Source organism: Pipistrellus kuhlii, unplaced genomic scaffold (genome assembly GCF_014108245.1).
Source record: "Pipistrellus kuhlii isolate mPipKuh1 unplaced genomic scaffold, mPipKuh1.p scaffold_m20_p_28, whole genome shotgun sequence".
Classification (NCBI taxonomy): domain Eukaryota; kingdom Metazoa; phylum Chordata; class Mammalia; order Chiroptera; family Vespertilionidae; genus Pipistrellus; species Pipistrellus kuhlii.
Genome location: NW_023425527.1, coordinates 2,639,042 through 2,664,304, shown reverse-complemented (window position 1 = coordinate 2,664,304; position 25,263 = coordinate 2,639,042). Strand labels below are relative to the sequence as shown.

Here is a 25,263-nt window from a genome sequence, read left to right as displayed (position 1 = left end):
ACATCGTTCTTGCATTCGTTTTCAGGAGTTTATGACTGACAGAGATGGCTCCCTGCCCTCAGCAGATACCTTGAGCAGTGGGGAAGTTTGTGAATCATAGAGGCAGCCTGGGGAGCAGTTCACATCCATACTGCTCCTCAGAATCTCTGAGTTTCTCTAGAGAAGGATGCTCCAGAGAGCATCCCAATTAGTGCCCCAGCTGTCTTGGGCACATGACTTAACCTCTGGGCCTGTTTCCTCACTTAAAAAGTGGAGGTCATGTTGGAAGTGGCAGGATTGGAGAACTAAATGAGATACATGTAAAATAGCTCACAGAGCACCTGGTAACATGAGAGGCTTCTTAAATGGGCATTACCATAGCTGCTAAGCTGCACCACATTATCATTGTTATTTAAAGTAATTAACTTCATGCAACTTTTCTCTGTGCAGAGTACTAAATAATTATTTCCTAAAGCTCCTTTCAATTTGGATACTTTTTAAAATATGGAAGATGGGGGGTTTTCCTAATATAGAACATTTAATGTTGTTATGGATTTTGAGTTAGAATATTGTCATCACAGGAAACGGAGGCTAAATGTCTGAGTCAGCATCTTTTGGTTGCTTATTGCTAACTGTAAGAAAACCTTGGCCTGTTCTGTTACATTACTTCTATTGAAACAGTATGTAGGCAGAATAGGCATTTTTAATCTTTTTTTTTTTTTAATCCTTGGAGGTACTTACGTTGTTCTCCATCAATACTTACATGGTCAATATTGGAATGCTTTCGTGTAACCTTTATTTAAAATAACTACTTGCTTTGAACTATAATCTTTTTTGATTGACATCTAGATGGACAAGCTAACTCTAACAAAAGCAGGAAGAGGCAGTTCTGGTTTAAAAATGCCTAATAAAATGCCTAATCTAGCTAGGTAATCCCTGAGGAGGTCTTTAATAAAAAGAGGACTTACTGACTTCCTGAGTAATTAGTAGCATAAACACAGGCATTCCTTCAGGATTCCCATGGAAATGATTAATGTTCTATCCAAATAGGGTAAAGTCTTCACCAGCAGTTACAGGCAGGTCCCCCTCCCCAAACCCAAGTCTTTTCAGTACCGAGGGGGCTAGGAGGGTGGTAGCACCTCTCAGAAGGAAAACACAAAGGGCCAACTTGTTCCTCCTCCTTCTGGCACCACAGTAGCAATGATGAGGAACCCTGGCAGGAGGACCCTCCATACTGCATTCGAATTTGAAGGGGCAATAAAGTCAGAAACTCCCTGGCGAGTAGACACTCGTTTTTCTCTTTGTGAGTCGATGGCATTTTAAAAAAAAAATTTCTTTATTGATTTCGGAGAGGAAAAGAGAGGGAGAGAGAGAAACAGCCTGCACACCCCCACTGGGAATCGAACCACCAACCCAGACATGTGCCCTGACTGGAAATCACACTGCAACCTCCTGGTTCATAGGTTGACACTCAACCACTGAGCCACAGCAGCTGGGCTCAATGGCATTTTTGCAGTTCGCAAGGTTCACACACATTCTCTGTCAAGCAGAAGGCCTCCCGGGGCCTGGTCCTTAGGCAGCCTAGAAACACTTTAGATCTGACATGCCCTGGTCATCCAGAAAGCTTTAAAAGGAGTTGACACAGCAGCTTCTGCACCTAGTGCCACAATGCTCTGCAAACCACCTCTGGCCCTGGCTTGCTCCTCTGCATCATCCTTGTACACACAGTGTGAATGCATATTGGCCAGCCTCTAGCCTGAACAACTTGGTGAATGTTGGGGCAACCAGGGTCACACATCCTATCAGAGGTCAAAGGCCAATTCTGAGCACAGAGCTCTCTGCATTCAAGCTTTTATAAAGAGAAATGCATCACACGCACGCACGCACACACACACACTTCATCCAAGCTCCTCTAAACAAATATATACATAAATATACCAATGTGCGACGATGGAAAAAGTCCACGGTACTAAAGCTAGAAAATAGAGCTGTTGGGATTCAGAATAGACTCTGGGAACAAGATGGTAGTGATCTCAGGCCAAAACCTCCCCATTCTGCTCTTATACTTAGAAATGACATTTAAAACTGCGTTCGTGTGTTTCAAAGATTGAAACCAAGAAAGGAACCTCTCCCTGCACCGAAACGGAGGGTGAAACTAATGACAGGTGGGCCCTTAAGCCTCCGAGGCTCACAGAATTTAGATGAGCAGCTGGAGCAAAGGTTTCTACCCCTGCAAGGATCCAAATGACTCCTGAGCCAAGGAAGCAAGGAGTCCATGGAGAATGCACTGTCTTTACTTAAGTTGCTCCTATGTTCATACTAAAGAAAGAAAAAATCCCCTGATTTAGAGCCATCCAATCCTGGACCCTTATTAAATTTGAAAGTGAACATTCTGATCCACCGCAGGTGGGGATGTAACTGGGCACAGCATTCTTGGGAATCAGTTTTACTGTGCATAGCAGGAGCTTGTGAAATGTCTCTTTGAAAAGTTTCTGTGAAAGTAAAAATAAAAAATAAAAATGTTGTAATGGTCATATATTTTAACCTAGTAAGTTAAAAAAATTTTAATGGTCATATTTTTTAACTTAATAATCACACTTACTGGTATTTTTTTTTTTTTTTGCAAAGAAAATAATGAGAGATGTGCATAAAAGTGCATACCTAAGTATTTTTATCACATCGTTTCTTATAATAGAAATATGGATATTCAACTGTTACAAATTGGTTGCATAAGTATGTAATTCTTATTCAGCCATTTGAAAATAAGGCTGAACTTTCCTCCTACCAAGCAATGACCATCTGATTTCATGTTTGTCTATGTGAGCCTCCTGCATCAATTCAGGTGTTCCTGCCTGAAATTAGCAATATTTTTTAACTTTTAAAATTTAGAAGGTCTGTAGTAGCTCATCAGAAGTGATTTAGGCAGATGGGGAAAGGTTTTAGGAGAAAACGGGAAAATGCATTTGAAGGCCTTCATAACTTTTCTTTTGGATCCAAAACTCAGATTAGATAAAGCATCTTCTCATTGTACTTATTCTGGGTCTCAAACTATCATCATTGCTTTTCTTATTTCCCCCAGAACTCATTTTTAAAAATATATTTTATTGATTTTTTTTACAGAGAGGAAGGGAGAGGGACAGAGAGTTAGAAACATTGATGAGAGAGAAACATCGACCAGCTGCTTCCTGCACACCCCCCACTGGGGATGTGCCCGCAACCAAGGTACATGCCCTTGACCTGGGACCCTTCAGTCGGCAGGCTGACGCTCTATCCACTGAGCCAAACCAGTTTCGGCTACAGTTATTTTTATTAACATGAATTTATCAAAGGGAGAGTCAGATGTCTTTGGTGAAAGTCAGCTGTCCTATTTAGAATGGGCATTATGGAATATACTTCCCCATAAAGTAATCATGCATGTTTATGTATCTTTCTTCTGGAAGTTAGGAGAGTGTTCCAAGCATCAGGGAATCGCTTAGAATGATTCTGATGCCATTAGAGAGACATGTCCACCTGCTTTCATAAGGCAGACCTTTTCTCTGGAGACTTGGTTATTCAGAGCCAGATAATAGCCACTGTAAATGTTTATAGAAAATGCTAAGCTCGTATATTTTCCTGTATCGTTGCAAATTAAAAGTAGGCCACTTCTGAAATGTTCCATTAAGGAAGAATATCAGATTCAATCTTGGGTGATTTCTGGGAAAGAAACTATGCTTGGGTTATTTAATTTTGTTTTAAATGGGCAAATTATTATTAGCTTCGAGAAAAATCAGTCATTTCCTTCCTGGTACAGTTTTATTTCCAGAAAACTATATCACTTAAGAAAATGTAATCATTTAGATTCCTTGCTTCATTCTTTCATGAACTATTCCTTTAGTATCCACAGTGGGCCAGCGCCTAACGTAGGCACTGGAATAACAGCACGAACAAAGCCTTGCCATCCCATTTCTTATGGGCAGAGAGGACAAACAAGTTAGCAAATAAGTGAGTAAGAATTCCAGATAGTGATGACTGGTACAAACATAACAAAACCAGCTGATGTATAAGTGGGGTTGTTACTCCTCTATAAAGGGGTGACATTTGAGCCAAGATCTCGCCTGGAGAAAATCTATGGGAAGAGCTTTTCAGGCCAAGTACAAAAGCCCTGGTAGGAGCAATCTTAACACAGCTGCAGGACAGACAAAAGCCCGGATATTTGATACATAGGAGTAAGCTGGAGAGTGACAAGAGAAAGCAAGAGAGTGACAAGAGAGGGTGGAGGTAGAGGAAGGAGCCAGGTAGACAGGGCTTTGGACACCATCCTTAGGAGTTCGGATTTTCTTTTGTGCCATAGGAGCCATGGATGGTTTTAAGCAGGAGGAGTAATATGACCTGATCTACATTTTATGATTATTGAGGCATTTCTTTGAAACTGGACTGTAAGAGGCGCAAGAGTAAAGAAAGCAGGAAGATTACTTGGCTGCTGCAGTGGTCGACAAGGGAGGGAGATGGTAGTAGCTTGGGTTCGGTTTGGAGGAACTAGGAGCAAATGCTCCTTGTTTAAAAGGAGGTTAGTATTACATCTACTAATGTGAGTGGATCACGTTGGGAACACCTGAAATTCAATACTGATGTTCAAACTTGATATCCCTGTGCATATGGGGCCCATGACTCCAGATGCACAAAGCAATGCTGTGTTGTCATCACAGATCTTAGCCGACCTCATGTTTCCCTATTACTCCTTCGGCACGTTAGTTAACTATTGAGTATGTGCCTTTTTCATGAAACAAATTCCATGAACTGAAAGTGGTGAAATTGTTTAATAATACCAAATCTGTAATAATCCTCTCCCATTCTCTTGTCGGTATACAAGAAGCAAACTTAATACAGTTTGTTATAAAATCATAAAACCGCCGTATTTCCTGTATTTGGTGCACACACACAGATATCAAGTGGGTAGTGATCCAAGAACTACTACCCGGTATGCATTTTCATGGAAGGTCGTTACCAGGAAGGTTTTTCAGGTCCAGATTTAATCACATAGACTGCCAGCAGCCGTAATATAGGAGGGCTTGGCTAGATGAGCAGACTCCACGGGACAGAAGTATGGTTGTCAAGGGGATTGCGGAATGGACAGCATCTAAGGTTTAATCTAGTAAAAGCCTGTACACTTTAGGACTACCACGATGAACAGATCATAACACAAAATGATTTCTAACACAAAAGCAGGGAAAAAAATTACCAGGGCTGCTTCAAAAACTACAGAAGGGCATTGATGGTAAAGTCTGTTAAATTACCTGCCTTCCAAAAAATGGAACTCCAGTTTCTTTCACGGTTAGAACTGACTATAACAACAGAATGTCTAACATATAGTTCACACTGCAGTCCTGTAACTGTCTGGACAAGCAAAAGGTAAATGATGCCAGAAAAAAAAAAAAGATTTACCCTTCAAGGACTGAGCATGTCCTCATCCAAACGGAGTAAATTTTGGGGGGTTAATGGGATGGGTGTTCTCCAGAGGGCAAATGAGGACAAAGTAGCAACAGCTCATCTCAGAAAAGACAGCAGTGGGAGCCATTGCGTGCAGTAGCAGCTCGAGCAATAATTTAATGTGATGAACGAGTTCAATTTTGATCCAGAACTGTCTGCCTTCAACCAAGGAATATGACTATTACTGGGACAGATAATATATTTTGAAATCGTAATATCATAGAGATAAAAGGTTTTTACATTTTATCAGTTTTACATAAAGTTTAAAAGTACTATTTTACATCAATATGTCTGCACATCAATAAATCCTGTGAGGTAGGCATTATTAGAAATAATTTAGAAGGAAGAAAAAGATCAAGGCTCAGAGAACTTAAATGATGTACTTAAGTCACAGGCGAGGAGCAGGCAATCCCAGAACCCTAACTCAGATCTTCTGATGAGTCCTGTGGGTCTGTAGCGGAAATAGTTTGTCATTACATCACAATTGAATTGGGATATTTTTTCTCTTTGTAGTATATAACGGCAGGAAGGGGAGAGGAGTTTATACTCAATAGGTTTGACTTCTTAGTTACCTAAGTTTCTGGAGTGGGAATACAGTCTTCATGACATTATTTGAAGCACAAAGGGAACTATATTAAAATGCTTTGTAAAATGTAAAACACTGTAAATAGAAGATTATGTTTAGAGTTCATTCTTTATTTTAATTAGAATCATTGACCAAAATTTACCTCATCTAAACTAATTTTCCTGACTTACATCTTCAGAATAAAGCACCAGCTTTCATTGGTTCAAACACTTTCCCAATTTTCTATCAGGTATAGAGGATACCTAACTCTGATGCATTAGTTTTCCAGGAAGTCAAATTAGCAGGGTATCTAGGTTTTGTTTTCTTTTTCTTTTCTTTTCTTTTCTTTTTTTTTTTTTTTTTTTTTTTTTGTGTGTGTGTGTGTGTGTGTGTGTGTGTGTGTGTGTGTTTAGAAACTTGTCTTTGAATATTCTTTTTAGAGGGAGCATTTGTTATTTCTGAAATTTAAACCATCTTTTAAAAGTTTAAAAAAAAAAGTTAAGCATCATGGAAACCTCACAATAAGAAATAAAAACTCCCTTTGGCATCATTTACAAAACAATGCATAAAAGGGGAATAATAAATCCACCTAGGTTAAAGACCTTAAAACCGAAGATACAGAATCAAGAACTGAATCTTTATTAATCTTTTTCAAAAACATGCCAATTAGAGTCAGATGATTAGGTCTTGGGGCTGCACAATGCTATTGGTATTTCTCATTTCTTCTCCCAAATGCTAATGAAAGTTAAGGTCAACATAAATTCACTCCCAGAATAATTTGGGAGTGAGAGAATCTTCTTCTTGCACGAGATCTTTTAATTCTGGAGTTAATTCCTCAACCTCGCTTTTGCTCCATTTATAAAATGGAAAGAATGAGCATCTTGGCTCATTACATTACGGGCTAAAATGGAGTAACATTTGTGAAGTTGTCTGTAGTTTTTACATAAAAATCAGTTCTATGTACCCTAAATGCTATCTTTATCAAAACAATAGGTTCATTTTTTAAATTTATCTTTATAAATTAAGTATTGTTGAAAATATTATAGACATTCCTTCTGGCCCCCTTCATCCCACTCCTACCCACCCCTAGGCCTTCACCCCACTATTGTCTGTGTTCGTTGGTTATGTATTTAAATTCTTTGGTTAAACTCATTTTTTACTTGTAGAGATGCAGAATAGTTCAAATACAGCTTTACTACCCAATAGATTTGTGTTTTGGGGTTACTTTTAGCTCTTTGAGTCTCATTTTTTCATCTATGAACATGGAGATATCACCAACTCAGAGTTATTACAATAATTAAATATAATACATCTGAAGTAACAAGCTTATTTTTTTTAAATATTTTTTTAAATTGATTTTGTACAGAGAGGAAGGGAGAGAGATAGAGAGTTAGAAACATCGATGAGAGAGAGTCATCGATCAGCTGCCTCTTGCACACCCTCTACTGGGGATATGCCCGCAACCAAGGTACATGCTCTTGACTGGAATCGAACCCGGGACCCTTCAGTCCCCAAGCCGACGCTCTATCCATTGAGCCAAACCGGTCTCGGCTGAAGTAACAAGCTTATTAAAGATAATGTTTATAAGCTGACTCACATCTGGTAGGTACTCAATATATATTATCATTATAATTTTCATCATTCATTGTCATTATGCAAAGGAAGTAGTTTGTCCTTGCAGACTTGTCTGAGGGTAAATGCTTCTCTTCTTCCCCGCTCTTCATTGGAGGAGTAGGGGGAGAGCTGGAAACCTTGGAAGGTGGTGAAAGGTTCCTACTAATGTAGATCTGTGTCATCTGTCATTGTTAAGTCACTCCACTGAAAACACACAGGAAACCATGTGCTGAAACCGTGAAAACAATTGCAAACTAACATTTCACTCTTTAAGTAGCACTTATATTTGCATAAGAAACCCAGCTTCAACTCACATTTACTTCATGAATATAAAGTTTGAAATAATAGAGAAGTTTAAGTCTAACTGGCGGTCTCCAGGGCTCCCATATTACAGTCTTGTATATGGAGAGGGAGGCCTTGCTGAACTTGTATAGAGGGTAGAAGTGCCCAGGAATGGGTATGAGTAGTCACCCATTCATTGCAAACCTTTATGGTAAGCTACATTTTCACAGTCACGCCACCCCTCAGAGGAAGGAGTAAGCCATAGAGATATCTCATAGAAGAATGTCCCAGCAGCAAGTGCAAAGGCCCTGAGGCAGGAGAGTGCCTGGTATGTTTGTGAAAAACAAACTTGACATTTGCCTGTATCTTCCCAGTTGAGAAAATGACCTTCAGAGTGGCAAGGCTAGAATGTTTCCCTGGGTAAAAAAAGTTCCCTCTTACACACTAGAGGCCTGATGCATGAAGATCTGTACAATAGGCCTTCCTTCCCCTGGCTGCCAGCACCCGGGACCCAGGCCTTCGCTCTGGCCGCCACCTTCCCGTCTTCATTCCCGGCCAGAGCCTTCATTCTTTGCTTCAGCCAGAGCGCCACTCCTGTAGCTCCCTCTGCCCTCTGTGCTTCCCCTCATAGCAGGCATCCCGCCCTGCCTGGCTGCTCTGCACATGCATACATGCTGCCTAGAGGCATGGAGCAGCTGTGGGGGAGGGGGCCGCCACCATCTTTGTTGGGTTAGTTTGCATATTCACTCCTGATCTGCTGGTGGGCTTCATGAAGTGACAGTCAATTTGTATATTTCTCTTTTATTAGTGTAATAAGAGCTTTGATGAGCTTTGTGAAGCATTTCATGCTCGGCTGAGATGACTCCCTTTTGCCTTGCCCATCTCTTTGACTCCTTTTATCCAATTGGAAGAAGTTTGGGGAAACAGCTCAGTTAAGATTATATTAGAAACACTGTGGGTGAAGCTTCCTGAGAGAAGCCTCTGTCCCTCCTCACCACGTGATGATGTCTCATTCATTTTAGCATTCCCAATACCTATCACAGCACTGGACACATAACTGATGTGACTGATGAGTGAATCTGTTGTTAAGTTACCTCCCCCATAAATTCAGTAAGAAAGAAGGAAAGATACCCTTCCCTACTGTGGTGTTTTTCCTTCTTAGCTTTCTGGGGGGAAAATACAAACATAACCTTTATTTGTTCACGGGGAAGCAAATGAATGAATCCTGAGAACACAGAGATGAGTGGATTACATATTGTAAATAGAAGGAACCTTACCAATCTAATATGAATGCTGGTCATTTCATAATTCTCTTGTGTTCTTAATCTACAGAGCTCTGTTTAATTTTATAGGCGACACACTCAGTGCTGGCAGATGCTAAAAGCTTAATTGTCTGATTCCACATGATACTAACAAAATGGACTCATTTGTTATGTCTCCATTTTCTATCTTCACATCACATAAGAGCGCAAACCTTTTATAACCTGACAATAATTGAAATGCCTTTATCTTTTATTCATTTTATTTTCAACTTCTTTCTCTGTAGACCCCTAGTGGAAACAGTCTTAACATTATTCATTCCTATTTGGTGCATTGAATGCCTGGTACTTTGTACCGCATTACTAGCAATTTGTGAATTCTTTATAAATGCTTTTGCTAATTAATTCCTAATTACCTTGTTGGACATATTGATGACAAAATGCCCAAAAGATTTGGTTTCATTTACATAACATATAATTAGGAAATGGGCCAAAATATATGCTCTGTTGCTTTTACTGTTCACTTCAGAAACATGGTATTATTTTAATCTAAACTAAGCAAATGAAAGCATTTCGGCTCCTAATGTCATTATTTGTGAATTGGGAAATTACATACCTGTTGAATTGAAAACTTTATTTCTAAAAAACAAATTGATAAAAAGTGTAGGAATGCTCAATAGCCATCTGCATAATTTCTCCCCTACAGCCTGTTCTCTGTGGTCTTTAATCCATAAACCAGACCACATCACTCCTCAAGTCCACACTCTCCATCTGCTTCCTATCACACTTAGAATAATATTTGAACTCTTGACCATGGCATACGAGGTCCTCATTGCTGGCGCTGACTAGCTGTCTGATCTTATTGTTTACCACTCTTTCCTGCTTACACTACCCCGCCACATCGGTCTTTCTGTGGATGTTGACATGCCAAGCTCATTCCCATCTTTGTTGCCTCTGTACTTGCCCTCCACCCCCCTGGAATGGCCTTCCTCAGACTCACTCTTTCACTTATTCATGATCTGTCTTCTCACGTCATCTTCCCAAAGAGGCTTTTCCCAGCCACTCTAAACTACTAGCCCCCTCATCAGTAAGTACCACTCATGATTCCTCTACTCTTTTTTTTTCCTAATAGCACCGATTGCTACCTGAGACTGTATTTTACATTCTAACCCACTAGAAAGTAAAATACAGGAAGGCAAGGTTCTCACATGTCTTCTCACCACTGTAGCCCCATAATTCATTACCTCAGTGATTCAATATGTGTTAATTGAACAACTAAATGAATAAGATCTTGGAGGTAGATTGTATAGGACTGGACAACTGTTGAAGAGAGAAACAAAGAGGAGAAGTAAAAACAACACTGAATTTTTGAGCCTGGATAACTGAAGGGTGGTAGAACCATCCAAAGTCACAAGTAACCCAGAAAGAAAGACAGGTTTGGGAGAAAAGACAGACAAGTTCTGTAGAAATGCTCATAGACATTTAGAGTGAGATTGAGAGCGAGGTCAGGATTGGAGGTGGTTAGGGGATGATTCATGTTGTTTTGATAGTTGAAGCCCAAATATTGTAAAGAAAGGATGTAGCAGGAAGAAAAGGAGAAGTCCCATGGGAACAGCTCGGAGGAAGAGGGGCCAGATGGAGAGCAGTCAGGATGCTAGGAGCAGAAATGAAGGTAGACTATTGGGAGGTTAAAAAATAAAGCCCAAGGAGAAGAGAATTTCACAGTGGGGGTGATAAGCAACGCTGAATGCTGGTCACAAGAGGACAACACGTGAGAAACAATTGGCTGTGATTGTGAGCATTTGTAGCCTTTGAGAGAGATGCTTCCATAGGTTGGTGAGGACAGACGTACATTTTACCAGCGCTGCCTGGATGCTAGTTTAATGTTTCTTCCGTGATTCGTAAGGCATTTCAGTATCTCTTAGACTTTCTGGTCATTTTGTAAATGTCAGTTATGTAACTCTAGTTTAAAAGGTGTAGGATTAAGGAAAAAAGGTCTAGGAAGTTGAGCTGCATCTGTACCGATCCTACAACATATGGTAGACGTTACTTAACTTGAACAAGTTCCCGCCTGTGCCCAGATTTCTGTGACTTTCTCGTGAGGGATGCAAGGTGCTCTGATAACTTTCAACAATGTGTCATTTAAGTGTGTGCGCAGTTTTTTTCTAAATTGAGAAGTGCTGAGGTAGAAGGGAAAATGTTACTTAGGCCAGCAAAATACAGGGCTTCCCTCAAAATGTATACACACTGACACAGCTGATAGCTCAATTTTGAAAATGAAACGTATTTTAATAAACGCCGTGTTTATAATTATTCAAAGTATGTGTATACATTTGAGGGGACACCTCATATTCATTTTATTATCTGCTGACATAAGAATGTGTTTGACTTTATTTTTGTTAATTTTGAAAAGATCTGAAAAGTGGATAAAAAGGAAAAATTGCTTATAATTCACCACTAAGGGAAAATCATTGTTTATGTTTTGACTTAATTTCTTTCAATTTTTTTATTTCAGTTTTTTAAAACTTTTGTGTTGTTTCTGTGTAAAAGGAGAAGGAATATAGTGGCCCACAGCATAGACTCAAGACTCAGTTTGCCTGAATTCAAATCCTACCACTGCCTCTTATAAGCATCATGAACTTGACGAGTTTCCTAACCTCTGTGCCTCAGCCTTCTCACCTGTAAAACATAGGAACATCTAATTCTTGTATAAGCTTATTTGCCCTAATAGCTGGTCTGCAAAGCAGTTCATCCCAGACTCTCTCCACCTTTCCAATCCTGCCTGTCCTATGTTCCCCCTGGCTGGCACCTGCATGCAAGACTTTGCACTCCTTGTGTTATTTTACCAATCATTCAACTCCAGTTCTATACCTTTTTCATTCGTCTGGATATGCAAATACTGTTTACAAATGTCATCTAAGTTGGGAGCCACCTCCATTCCTAGAGACTGGGATAGCATGAGCCACTGAGGAGCCCAGTTAAGGGTTATACTTGTCCACAATGGCCTTAAAGTTGCATTGCACGGTGTACCCACATTAAAGTCTGTTCTGAGAAAAAAAAGGATCATAAACTAACTAAAGCATTTGGTTGTCTGTATCAGTGTTATTATCCTAAAAAGCCATTAACCATGCAATGATAATCAAATCACTAGATGGGCTGTTAACAGTAATATGCCCCTTAGGATAATTGCAACCGCGTGTGCTGTGTGCAGACTGTTGTGACAAAAACGCTGCTGAGATGAGGCTAAATGGAAACTACTTAATAGAGGACCCAAGGGAAAACAGTCTTCTGTTGTTTCCTTCAGAAAATGGTTAGCATTTCTTTTTAGTGTCCTTAACGAAAAGGGAGATTAAGAAAGATAGCCTTGTTGGCCTCTTGGTTAAAATAATTGGTCCATGCCCACGCTGGTTTGGCTCGGAGGATAGAGCATACTAAAGGGTCTCAGGTTCGATTCCGGTCTAGGCCATGTACCTTGATTTCAGGCACATCCCCAGTGGGGGATGTGCAGGAGGCAGCTGATCGATGTTTCTCTCTCATTGATGTTTCTAACTATCTTTCTCCTGTAAAAAATCAGTAAAATATATGTTTAAAAAATTGGTCCAGCTGAAACCGGTAGGCTCAGTGGTAGAGCGTCAGTCTACGGACTGAAAGGTCCCAGGTTCGATTCCGGTCAAGGGCATGTACATCACAGCTGGTCGATATTTCTCTCTCATCGACATTTCTATCTCTCTATCGCTCTCTCCTCCTCTCTGTAAAAAATCAATAAAATATATATATTTTTTAAAATTGGTCCAGTAGCATCAAGGCAGAAAGAACCTGGTCATAAAAGATGCAACTCTTCTCCATGGATCCATTATTGAAAACAAAACTAAGCTCTCACTTCTCCCCAGTTGACCCAATGGGCCCCCAGGATATGACAGTCATTATTCTCCTATTTCCCAGAGCCACCCTTGACTTTGAGTGTTTTGGCACCCTCTCAATTACTCTCCACTTTGGGGGCTCAGAAAAAAAAAAAAAAAAAAAAAAGGTGAAATCTCTCTAATATTCGTTCTTTGTAAGCAAGGTTTTTGTCCACCTTAGCCTTTACTGAAAACACGTTTGCTGTGTCCTGGTGCTGCAAAATAAAGGTTGTTATCCGGAGGTGGGACTGTCAAGGTTCTGTAAGTACAGCACTATGCTTTGGGTTGGGGAGTTTTTCTGAACATGAAAATGCTACTGTTTTATGGCTCTAGTAGACGGTGAAGTGACATTAACTGAAGGAAACAGACTGCTGCGAGGTTTTCAGAATACCTTGCAGTAAATCAGCCTTCAGAGACTTCCTTAGGAAACACATTGGCCCTTTTTTAAAAATATAAATGCAATTCACTGGACATAGTTAAATCATCTAGCTCTCCTTTCTAATCCAGGGTAAGGGAGATGTGTCAGTATGTAATACGACTTCCTAGAGATTGGAACAAGCGTTGGGATGCTCTTCAGCCCGCGGAGCTGCCAGGCGCAGGGTTCTCTATATGTTCTCACTTCTTAGGAGTCAATTTAGGAGGAAGGTTGCATTTGTGTGGCATCTTAACCCAGCTCATCACTCTGAAGTTTTCTTTTAAAGAATGACTAATTATGTACTGTTTCTTTGAAGTGAACATTTTGTTTGTGTATTTTCTGAAGTTTTGACTACCCCCTCTTTTTCTTTGGAGTAGAAACCACTGTTTGTTTTCTCTTTAATAAAACGCGATGGAATAATTATATTAAAACTAGAGGCCCGGTGCACAAAAATTTGTGCATTTGGGGGCAGGGGGCATCCCTTAGCCCGACCTGCTCCCTCTTGCACTCTGGCACCTCTTGGAGGATGTCTGACTGCCGGCTTAGGCTCGCTTCCCACAGGGAACAGGCCTAAACCAGCAGTCAGACATCACTCTTGCAGTCTGGGAGCCGTCACTCCTTACCACCTGGCCTGCCTACTGCTTCTTACTGATCAACTTGCTGCTCCTTAGCGCTGCCTTAGAGACAGATGGGAGAGGCTCCTGTCACCACTGCTGCACTTGCCCAGCTTCTGGCTGAGTGATGCCCCTCCTGTGGGAGCACAGTGACCACCAGGGGGCAGCTCCTGCATTGAATATCTGCCTCCTGGTGGTCAGTGTGTGTCATAGCAACCAGTCGATTTGCATAGAGTGTTGGCCTGTGGCCAGGCTCCATTCCCAGTGTTGGGCGGATGAGGGGGAGGTGCAGGAGGCAGCTAATAAAATTATTCTCATCATTGATGTTTCTCTCTCTCTCTCTCCCTCATCTTTCCTCTCTGAAATCAATAAAAATATATTTAAAAAATACAAGTTCAGAAAATAATGCCTTGTTTAACTGTTCATATTTAAATGAAAACATCTGAGCTGCTATCTATGTCTCAAGGACTAAAAGTTTTATGAAACATGCACATTTATAAACATAATTTTTTAAATGCTCAAAGGGAAATATTACCATTTTCCAAAGACCTGATAAATGTTCTCAAAACATTGCTAGTGAGTATATTTGTATTTGAGAACATAGCTTAAATATTTTATTGATAAAGTATTTCATTGTGTTTGTGTTATTTCCAAAGCCCATTGGTGCCTAGATCATAGCACCTACATATATGTTTACCATAAACACATTCAGGGGATAAAGGCATAAAAATCTTGTTGACTTAATGTGACATATCAGATTTCCACATCTCAACTCCTCTGCCTAAGATGCTTCAGAAATTTAATTGGTGTTTGAAACAGTTTTGAGATTTCCAGATAAAAGGTTTCACACAAGCACACATTTTATTATCTGGCTTTCTGTCTAGTGGTTGCTCTTAGTACACATTTAAGCTTCCTTGAATATGAAGATGGCACGTTAAGACTGTGAAGAGGTCAAGAAGTATAATTATGGTTATAACTAATTATAATGTGCGTTAGCCAAGTATAATTACAAAGCAGTTAATTATTAACTGTTGTTTAAACATGATTTTCTTATTTGAGTAGAAGACAAACACTGGGCTTCTGTGCTCTTCGGTTATAACTGTGCTGTGTTATGTGACCTAGATTTCAAGACTCCGTAATATTTCCTGTATAAAACCAGTGTATTCCCTCTCTGCATACCTACCACTGATCATAAAATATGAGTCAGCAACATAGAGGCACTAACTGTGTACAGTTTTTAATCAAAACCTTTTATTAATGAAAAACAATTACATTGTTCTATTATAATGCAGATGAGCTAATTAGCTAACTATAATTAAGACTCTTTTAGAAGGAATTTTTCGGGAGGTAAATATTTAAAGACTCACTCTTAAGTTATTTTTAATAATATGCTTTTTTGTATACATACAGAAATTTATTTCTACGTCGGGTGTAATCTTGGAATTCTGGTAGGCAGAAACTGTAACTCTCTAATTTGTTATTGTACTAAATAAATATTTTCAATCTATTCTCTTCAAAGAATCTACTATTATAATCTCACTCTTAAAAAAAAAAAAAATATTTACTCTGGAAAGCAAACATACCCAGTTCTGTCACTGATAAATGATATGGCAGATTCAGCCATACTGCAACCTTTTCTCTTGGCTTAACCCTTAGTAAAAAAAAAAAAGAGACTAATTATGAAATTTTCCTTTGTAGCCCATTTATATTTTTATAGTGATCCTACTACAGAGTTCAGGTTCTTTCACTGAATATACACCACAGAGTCAAGGCTTCCATGCAGTACTCTGGCCTTGACTAAAAAGCACAGCACTCATCTAAGAATTATGTGTCTTAAAGAAACAGGTCTATCCAAATAATCAGAAAATAAAATGATCCTTTCAGCTAGATCGAAATGGCATCCAGCATCTGTCTTAAAAGTGAAATACTGACTCATCTACTAAACTTTGTGTTTCCAAAAAGAACAAATGTTTGCATTATGTGGCAAAACAACTGTGGGATTGGATGTATTTGAATTTTTATCATTATCTCTGAGTATTACTATGAAGCATTCTGTTCTCTTTCTTAATCATACTGTCACATCTCTTCTGCCCTCCCTTCCTTTCTTCAGCAAATACTGATTAGTACCAACGATGTGTCAGACACTGGGTATTGATTGGGGGTTGTAGACAGGCATGACCTTTCAGGGGGTACACTTGGAGGGGGAGAAATAGGACTTCTTAAAAAGTTTAATCATATAAATGACTTATAAATTATGGTGAGTGTTCTAAAGAGCAAGAATAAAGTGTTATGTATTTATCCAGCAAACAATCTTGAGAGCTTACTCTGTGTCAGGCATTTTGCTAGGTCCATAGCAGACAGGGATGAATGAGACATGATTCTGTTCTCAAAGAGCTTATGGTTTCGTTGAAAAAACAAACAATAAGCAGGAAAATCAATAGATGTGTGATTTCTAGCTTAGCAAGAGCTGTGGCTGATGGCGAGCATGCACCTGCTCTGATAGAAACAGTTGGGTGTCAGGATTGTCTGCTTGGGAAGCTATGAGACTTAGGGGTGACTAGGAGCTGGCCACATGGTGCAGGAAGATAGCATTCCAGACAGAGGCCAGCGGCCGCCTGCCCCAAGGCGTGAAAGGCGCCAGAATAGACGCACTTAGTGAGATGGGGAAGACCGCAAGGAGGATAAGCTTTGGAGAAGTAAAACTTATTTTTGCGGGAAATTAAGTATAATTTGCTCGAGAAACATCTAAGTGGAGATTCTATTGGGAAGTTGCTTATATTAGTCTGGAGTCAGGGAAAAGGGCTTGGCTGGCCACATTTGAGAGTCATAGGATATGTAGGTTTTTTTAAGCTCTGAAAGTTATGGCGCTCCCTAGGATACAAATATAAGTAGGGAAATGATGGGATCCAAGACTGTACCCTGGGAACATGTAAAGGCCCATGGAGAAAGAAGAAATCAGACTTAAAGGACCTGGTCAGCAAGATCAATGGAAAGAGAAACTGAATGGTTTGAAAGCATGCTTCTGAATAGTTAAGTCATTGTCATAGTAGATAGTAAAAAAATTTTTAAATGACTCTCAATAATTACAAGACTCCATATCTTTTTTATTTTTTAGAACCACTTTCTCCAAAAAAGTGGAAATGATCTCAATTAGGTTAACCAGTTCACTCCATTCTCTTTGTAAAGCAAACTGCTGTGCATTTACCCTATATCTGCATGCACTAGTACACACAAATTTCTGATAACCAAACGCATGTTCATGGTCCCTGCCTATAAATAGTTACATGTCATTCCATTACTTGTGTGTTGCTTTCAAGGCAGCTTCCATGCCAGTACAGTGCTTTAAGGCATGATTATTACATACAGAATCAGAAGTTAAGTCTTTGGGCCATCAGATAGAAACAACAGGAGGACATATTTTGGCTCAACTATGAGCAAGAACCTTAGACAATTAGGCCTCTCTAAAAATACGAAATCCTGTATTTGCCATCACTACAGCGCTTGGACAAGTCCTAAAAGAGTTGTAGATATGTTGGATGAAAATGGAACTTCCAAGCCCTGGCGAGGGTTGAGGGTTTGATTCCCAGTCCAGGGCACATACCTGGGTTGCATGTTTGATCCCCACCTTACAGGAGCATGCACATGCAGGAGGCAGCTCCCTCACATGTTTATCTCTTTCTCTATCTCTTCCTCTCTTCTACTCTCTTTAAATCAGTGGGAAAAGTATCCTTGGGTCAGGATTAACAAAGAAAATTCCATGGAACTTCTGAAATCTCTTCTATATGGCTGTTGCAAAGCATTTTGCACAGAAAGCAAAAGTCCTGGGCATACATGGGGTTGAAATGCAACACAAATGCATGATCCAATACAGGCCCATGTTTCCTAGAGTGAGGAGTGCCTTTTTTATATTTTGTAGGACTACTAGCCTTGTAAGCTCTGCGCCCTTAGAGTTCCATCAGCTCAGCGGAGGCTCTATTTTCTAGCCCTTGAACGCAGAGGGAATGCCATTTTCAACCCAGAATGAAAACTTTTGAACTAGTTTTTGCCATCTCCACAGGCAGGCTGTGGCTTTGTCGTTCTTCTGTTTCCTCGTCTTCTCTTCTATGTCCTTCCTTCTAACACTAAGAATCTGAGTAAGCAAACGAAAGAGCATGAATTAAATATTCAATTCAGAAAATACTATTTTGGCCGTGGCTTGGTTAGGTTAAGTGTCGTCTCAAGGCATCAAAAGGTTGCCTGTTCTCGGTCAGAGCACATGCCCAAGTTGTGGGTTCAATCCCCAGTAGAGGTGCATGTGGGAGGCAGGTAATCGATGTTTTTCTCTCACTCCCTCTCCCTTCCTCTCTTCTAAAAATCAATAAAAACATCACTTTAAAAAATAAAGAAAAGAAAATGCTATATTGGATCCAAGTTTGTCTGAGGAAGGCTCGGTGCCCTCAAGAAGTTAGCAGACTTCTGGAAGAGGAGAATAAAATAATTGTGCAAATTATCACAAAGTGAAATGGAAGATATTACGTATTGTAGGAATGGTACTAACAGGGGAAATGTTTTCAAATCAGGAAAGCATTTATAGAGAATACAGCATTTAAGATTTGACTCTGAGACGTTTGAATGGCAGTAATGGAACCAAAAGAAAGTTGGGGTGCATGGGAGATAAAGGTAGACTGTCATAATTTTAGAAGCACTCAGAGAACTATGAGATGCAAGATTGAAACAGACATCTCATTATTTAGTCAGCTGTAAGCAATCATAGTCTTGAGAACATATCTCAACATGAATTATTAACTCTATCTCCATTTGCACTGATGTCCTAGGGTCCTCAAGATCTCAGACACACTTATCCTAACAAGCCTGGTGCCTTAATACCTTAATTAACCTATCGTCCTATTGTCTGACTGTTTATGGCATCTATGGCAGGCTCAGTGTTTGCCCTGCCACGTCTGTCACATTCGAAACTATAAAGTCAGACGTTTGCTTTTTCTGCCTCCTCCATTCCTGACCAATGAAATATGAAGGACAGTCTGCTTAGGAACTTTTTTGTTTAATATATCTTTTGTTGCCGAAACTGGTTTGGCTCAGTGGATAGAGCGTCGGCCTTCGGACTGAAAGGTCCCAAGTTTGATTCCAGTCCAGGGCATGTACATTGGTTGCGGGCACATTCCCAGTAGAGGGTGTGCAAGAGGCAGCTGATCGATGATTCTAAACTCTCTATCCTTCTCTCTTCCTCTCTGTAAAAAGAAAAAGAAAAAGAAAAAGAAAAAGAAAAATAATATATATATATATATATATATATATATATATATATATATATATGTCTTTTGTTGAAGTATTACAGATGTGCCTCCCCCCCATTGACCCCTTCTACCTCACATCTGCCCCTCCCAGGCCTTCACCACACTATTGTCTGTGTCCATGGGCTATGCATACATGCATATAAATTTCCCAGTTAATCTCTCCCCACCCTCCATCCCAGTCCCACCTTCACTCTGAGATTCATCAGTCTGTTCCATGCTTCTATGTCTCTGGACCTGTTTTGTTTATCAGTTTGTTTTGCAAGTACTTAAGTAACGGATAAGAACACATAGTGCTGAGACTGCCTCGTTTTCTTCCTTCCTGCCTTCAATATGATATGATGTCTGTGGTCCTGGAGGCATTTCTGCAAATGGAGGGTGACACTAAGGATGCTAGAGTAGAAAGATCGAAAGAACCTGGGACTTGATGTTATTATTGAGCAAGTTCCAGGCTCCTTAACTATAAGCTCGTGTTCATCCACTGCCCAGCTGGGTAGTCTGTCACTGTCACGTGAAAGCAGTCCTAATATGCCACATTTTCTCTTAATTTTCTCCAAGCAATATTGCTTTTTTAAAAATCTGTAGCTGGGTCTTAATGTGAAAACCCAACAAACCATTGTTGAACATTTATTATGCTCCAAAGACCATATTGTATACCAGAAAGTGATACAGAGATAAGATGTAGTCATCGCTGTCAAGGAGCTCATGTTTTACATGATAAGGGCTGTGATACAAACTGGTACAAACCACAGAAGTACCAGCCGGGCAGGGGAAGATGAGGTCTGCCCGGGAAGCTGGGGGAGGGTCCACAGAGGCAGCACCATTTCTGCTGGTGTAAGGTGTTTCTAGTCTTTTTTGAAAATGCATCTAATAAAAATTTAAACAAATCTGTTTAAAGACACATATCCAAAAGAAGTTTTATTTTTATGATATTTTTCAAATTTTACTGTAAGTAATGTGAGATCCTTAATAGATTTTCAGATAACCACACTTTTAAAAAAAATTAAAGACAAGAATGTTTAACAGGAAAATGCTACATGATTAGGAACTAGTGATATTTAAAGTTGCATTATTTATGCTGAGGGTAGGAAACATAAATGATCTTGATTTCATTTCATCTGGTCTGTGACGGCATTTCTAAAGTTGAATGTCTGTTGGTCGTCCACTACCCTGTTGTCAAAATCCACAAGGAACAGTTGTACAAATATTTGTAAGAAAGTTCCCCTGGCGAGTACAAAGGCCTTGCTTATAACAAGAACATTTTAAGTATGTGCAGGATCCACTGAGCCATCAGCCTTCATGGGAGGCACATTTCCATAGTCAGTCACCAGCTATTTCTGTGTGCCCCGTGTGCATGTGTGAGGCCCTGTGCTGGACCTGGTCACCATTCCATGTGTGAGGCCATAGGCACTCAACAAGTGTGAGTAGAAAAGGCGTTGAGTAGACTTTCTGACAGATCCAGGGTCCAGGCAGGCAAGGACCCAGAGGCACTGATGAGAAACAGGACAGGCTGGAAGGTGTGAGGGCGATTTTGACCAGCTCTATCAGGGATAGGCTTGGGTGAGAGTCCAAATCAGGGTAAGAGATGGGATCTCAAACCACCTTCCCTGCACAATTTCACTGTGCCTGAATTTAACTTGCCATCGTCCTTTTTATGTGTTCTCTCTCTTCTTTTGTATTAATGTGATCTATAATTAAACACACAATTGTACGATGTAGTTAACAGTAGTAAGCATTTTTCTCTTTCCTCCTCCTCCTCCTCCTCCTTTCCTCCCTTCTATTCTCTCTAGGAGTCAATGGAGGGGGGGGGGGGGGGACAGCCTTTATCCTTGGGCGAAGGTTAAAATAATAATAATAATAACAACAACAACAATAAATAAAAGGAGTAACTGTTCTCTTCATGACTATGAGTAATGGTCTCCTTGTGTATCATTGTATAGTGATATATTATCTAATAAGATTCTCATGGTGACCCTATAAGCTAGGCAAGATAGATGAAAAAGTTGAGACTCTACAAGGTTACTTTCTCATGTTATTCAACTTGTAATCGAGGAACATTACATACAGAATTAGATGTTCTGACTGCAAATAAAGTGAAAATTACACTATGTGATGAATTTCATATCCTTTAGAATACTGAAATTACTAAGCTCTCTAACTTGATGACTTCAATACTCTAAAGAATATTGAAATTATTCTTCAATAAGAATAACCCCCCTCCTTTCTTCCACTCAAAACGTCAAATGCTTTTTACACTGTCTATTAAACTACTTTTTAATCTGTGCTACCATGATGCCCATGACTTCTCCTAATAGTATAATTAGTATTTCTCTTAGTAAGAGTGAAACTAAGCATATGTTTATATGTTTCAGTGCATTTGAGTCCTGTGTCCCGACTGTTCCTCATGTTTCACAGACTCCTATTGATCATTGACCTTTTTCTTGCTTATTGTAGGCGTTGTTTAAGTATTAGGGAGTTGTGCCTTTGTCTTAGCTATGACTTAGTCTTTTCATCGTAGTCAGTACATTTTCTTCATGATACTTATTCCTGTTTTTTATGATTTCTTTATTTATGATTATTTTTTAAAGCTCCATCAGATCAAGGCCCATGTTTATTTGTTCATCATTGTATATTGAGCACCAAGTAAAATGCTGAACACCTAGTAAATGATCAATAAATATTTAATGCATGTGCCAAAAGTGACAAAGAGAATCTTGGTACATAAGTAAACTGGGAACTTGGAAGGGAATGATTTTGTATGGGAATGTGATGAGTTTGTTTTTGGTTATGTGACATTTAGGTGACAGCCAGTAGTCTAAGTTGAATACATACGATGCTCTTATTTGGCAAGATATTCACGAGGATTTCAGAGTCATCATCATGAAGTGTTTGATTGGAAACAGATCTCTGATGAAGAGACTGTTATGTGAGGGCTCACCAACACTTCCAATCAAACTATTTCAAGTGATTAGAGTTGTTACAACAACTTTCAAACAAATATGAAAAGAAAAGAAAAATAGAAGCATTATATATTTGCAAGTATAAAGATATAGGGAATGTAGAAAAACGTTAATGCCTTGGAACAATAATTATTAATACAAAGTATTTAGCTAATATGTTATAATTATGCCCCAGTTACTTATTGTGAAGAAAAGAAAAACCTTTACTAGTGGAAAGCTGAGTTCATTGTACTCACATATTAGTAAGCTTGTAGAAATCAAAAGCGCTTTTATTGCATAATGTAGGCTACTTGGATTACCAGTGTATTCTGTTTTTCAGTTTAAATTGGACATTGATTGTGTTTTCTATTACTGAAATACCACTGAGAGGTAGTTACTATCAATTTAGTCCCAACTGCATGGAAAAAAAGGACTCATTCAGTCTTCTAAAAGGAATGCTTATTTTTTTCATAACAGAGACATTATCCTAAAATAAACTATATATATATATATATATATATATATATATATATATATATATATATATATATAATTTAATACTCAGGAATATCTTATATCTTGATGGCTACAGTCATTGAATAACCATTTGACTTAAACAGATATGAAATGGTTCCTTTAATAAATCTGTTATGAAGTTATAGTCCCTGTTCAATAATTGTAAGAAAATAACTTGGGCAGGATTTGATTTTGATGGCTAGCAGATGTGGCATCTCGGTGTCAATCTCGATATTCAGATGAGCCTGTGGATTAAAATATACTATCTTTGAAGTATACATTTTTCTCCTTTACATTAAAATCTATGGGTTGAGAAATGAGGAGTATGTATATAATTGTGCTGGACAGACAAATAAATTATTTAGACAAAAGTCCTGATTGTGTTGGGATGCCTTTTGGCTAGACATTTAGCTTTCTTTGCCTTATTGATCAGAAATCCTGGTATTCTGGGCATTTTTGTTATGAGAACAAGGTTTTTATATAATCATCAGATCCTTCGTTGCAGGTAAGGGCTTGTCAGTGATGAAGGAAGTGATCTGTAGCAAAGACACAGAAAACATGAAGAAAATACATCTACTTAAACAGGCGCAGCAGCAGCTTATCACGGTCTGGCTGGCTGAGCACCAGCTGGCAGTACACACTGGAGGAGGCATATAGTGTCACTTCGAGGGATTTCAAGAAGCCAGTCAGCCCGGCCAGTGTTGCTCAGTGGTTGAGAATCAACTTAGGAACCAGCAGGTCACAGTTCAATTCCCTATCAGAACACATGAGTTGCAGACTCGGTTCCCAGTGAGGGGCCTTCAGTAGGCAACTGATCAAGGATTCTCTCTATCGTTGACATTTCTAACTCCCTTGCCCTTCCTCTCTGAAATCAATAAAAATATATTATTTAAAAAAATAAAACTTAATTAAAAAAGGAGCCAGTCAACTGCTTATGCTGAATTCCCAGAAGTGCTCATTTTCTACTTAAAATAGGAACATTAATTCCTTGAGAGAAAGAAAAGAAACTCCTAGAGGGTCTGTGATTAGGAAGGAAATAGTTATGAATTTTTGGACAGGGTCTTATTGTATACAACTTGTGTTAAAAGACTGGAGATCAAGATAAAATAAAGCTTGTTTTGTTTTCCTTCATTATAAAAATAACCGTCTGAGAGCTATTCTCAAAGAACATCCCCTACAAAGCAGTGGTGACAGTTTAAGGTTTTATTTCATCAGATGGTCATGGTACCTGCATTTTTGCTCTGCCTCCCACTGAGACTTGGGTAAATGGAAGTCAGTGGTTTGTGGCTATAGCCCAGTTACTTTCCTGTGCATGGAGTCCATTCTGTAGTGCGTTAATCTATCTTCTACCCATCGAAGGAGCCATGATAAGCTAGTATCAAGGACTGATCAGAAAGGTCAGTTAAACTCCTTAGCAATATCCAGGGATAGAATAGAGATGGAAACCATTCTCTTCTAAAGAGTTCTATTAATAATTGTAATATAAGAGACTGTGACTCCCTCATTATGGTGTGAGGACAAAAACATACTCTTAACAGAAACATGGCCAAATAATTGCTTGCTTACTTCAGTCTCCATCTCTTTTTTTAAAATATATTTTTATTGACTTCAGAGACGAGAGGAGAGGGAGAGAGAAAAAGAGAGAAACATCAATGATGAGAATCATCAAAATGGCAACCTCCTGGTTCATAGGTCAATACTCAGCCACTGAGCCACACCAGTGGGGCAGTCTGTATCTCTTTATAGCTAAATCTTCTCAGACCCATGACAGAAATGGAAGCTAAGTTTAGCCAGTAGTCTGGCCGTTTATGTTTAGTGCATAAAATTCTTATTAACAAAATATAATCCATTGTAAATGACTTTGCTAAGCTTTTAAACTTCATAAGGAATTCTGTCTTGTCCAAAAGCTGCTTTCAAACTGTGCTGATCCGCATGCATGCACCATTCCCCATGGAGCTGAGTGCAAGGATGCAAAGGGAGCCAATTAAAGAACCTTAGAGCTAGAAGAACTGAGCAGAGGCCATCTTGTCCACCCCTCTGCCTCCAGGCAAAAACCACCCCCTGCACCCAGAATCTGTACTTGAATCCAGCTGACAAACATGCTCACCATGTAAATGACAAGCAGCTTATCTGTTCAGGACTTATGTTTGACGTTCTCAAGATGCTGAGTAGGAAAGCTCATCCGAATTGTTCTATTATAATTCCTCCTTTCTAGGAAGTTGTTTTGTTCAAGAAATGGTCTCAAATCATTGTAAAGATGTGGGAGTCTGTGTGTGCGCCTCGAAGTTATCTTTGTCATCGAATTGAGTGTATTTTCGGCTTCCTTTCACTCTAGGTCTACCTTATGGGTGGGAGGAAGCTTACACAGCAGATGGAATCAAGTACTTCATCAAGTAAGTACAAGCATCTCCTCCCAAGTAAGCA

The 25,263-nt window shown here is 39.3% G+C and overlaps 1 protein-coding gene across 5 annotated transcripts in view; it reads left to right on the top strand.

Moving 5' to 3' along the window:
- Window positions 1-25,263, top strand: part of STXBP4 (syntaxin binding protein 4) — a 110,430-nt gene that overhangs the window by 68,281 nt on the left and 16,886 nt on the right. For 4 of the 5 annotated variants that reach the window (XM_045587351.1, XM_045587350.1, XM_045587349.1 and 1 more), the window contains one exon: window positions 25,175-25,232. The exons of the other annotated variant lie outside the window; for it this stretch is intronic. In XM_045587351.1, the coding sequence (XP_045443307.1) occupies window positions 25,175-25,232 (58 nt within the window). The remainder of the gene's footprint in view (window positions 1-25,174; window positions 25,233-25,263) is intronic. 5 annotated transcript variants of the gene reach the window in all.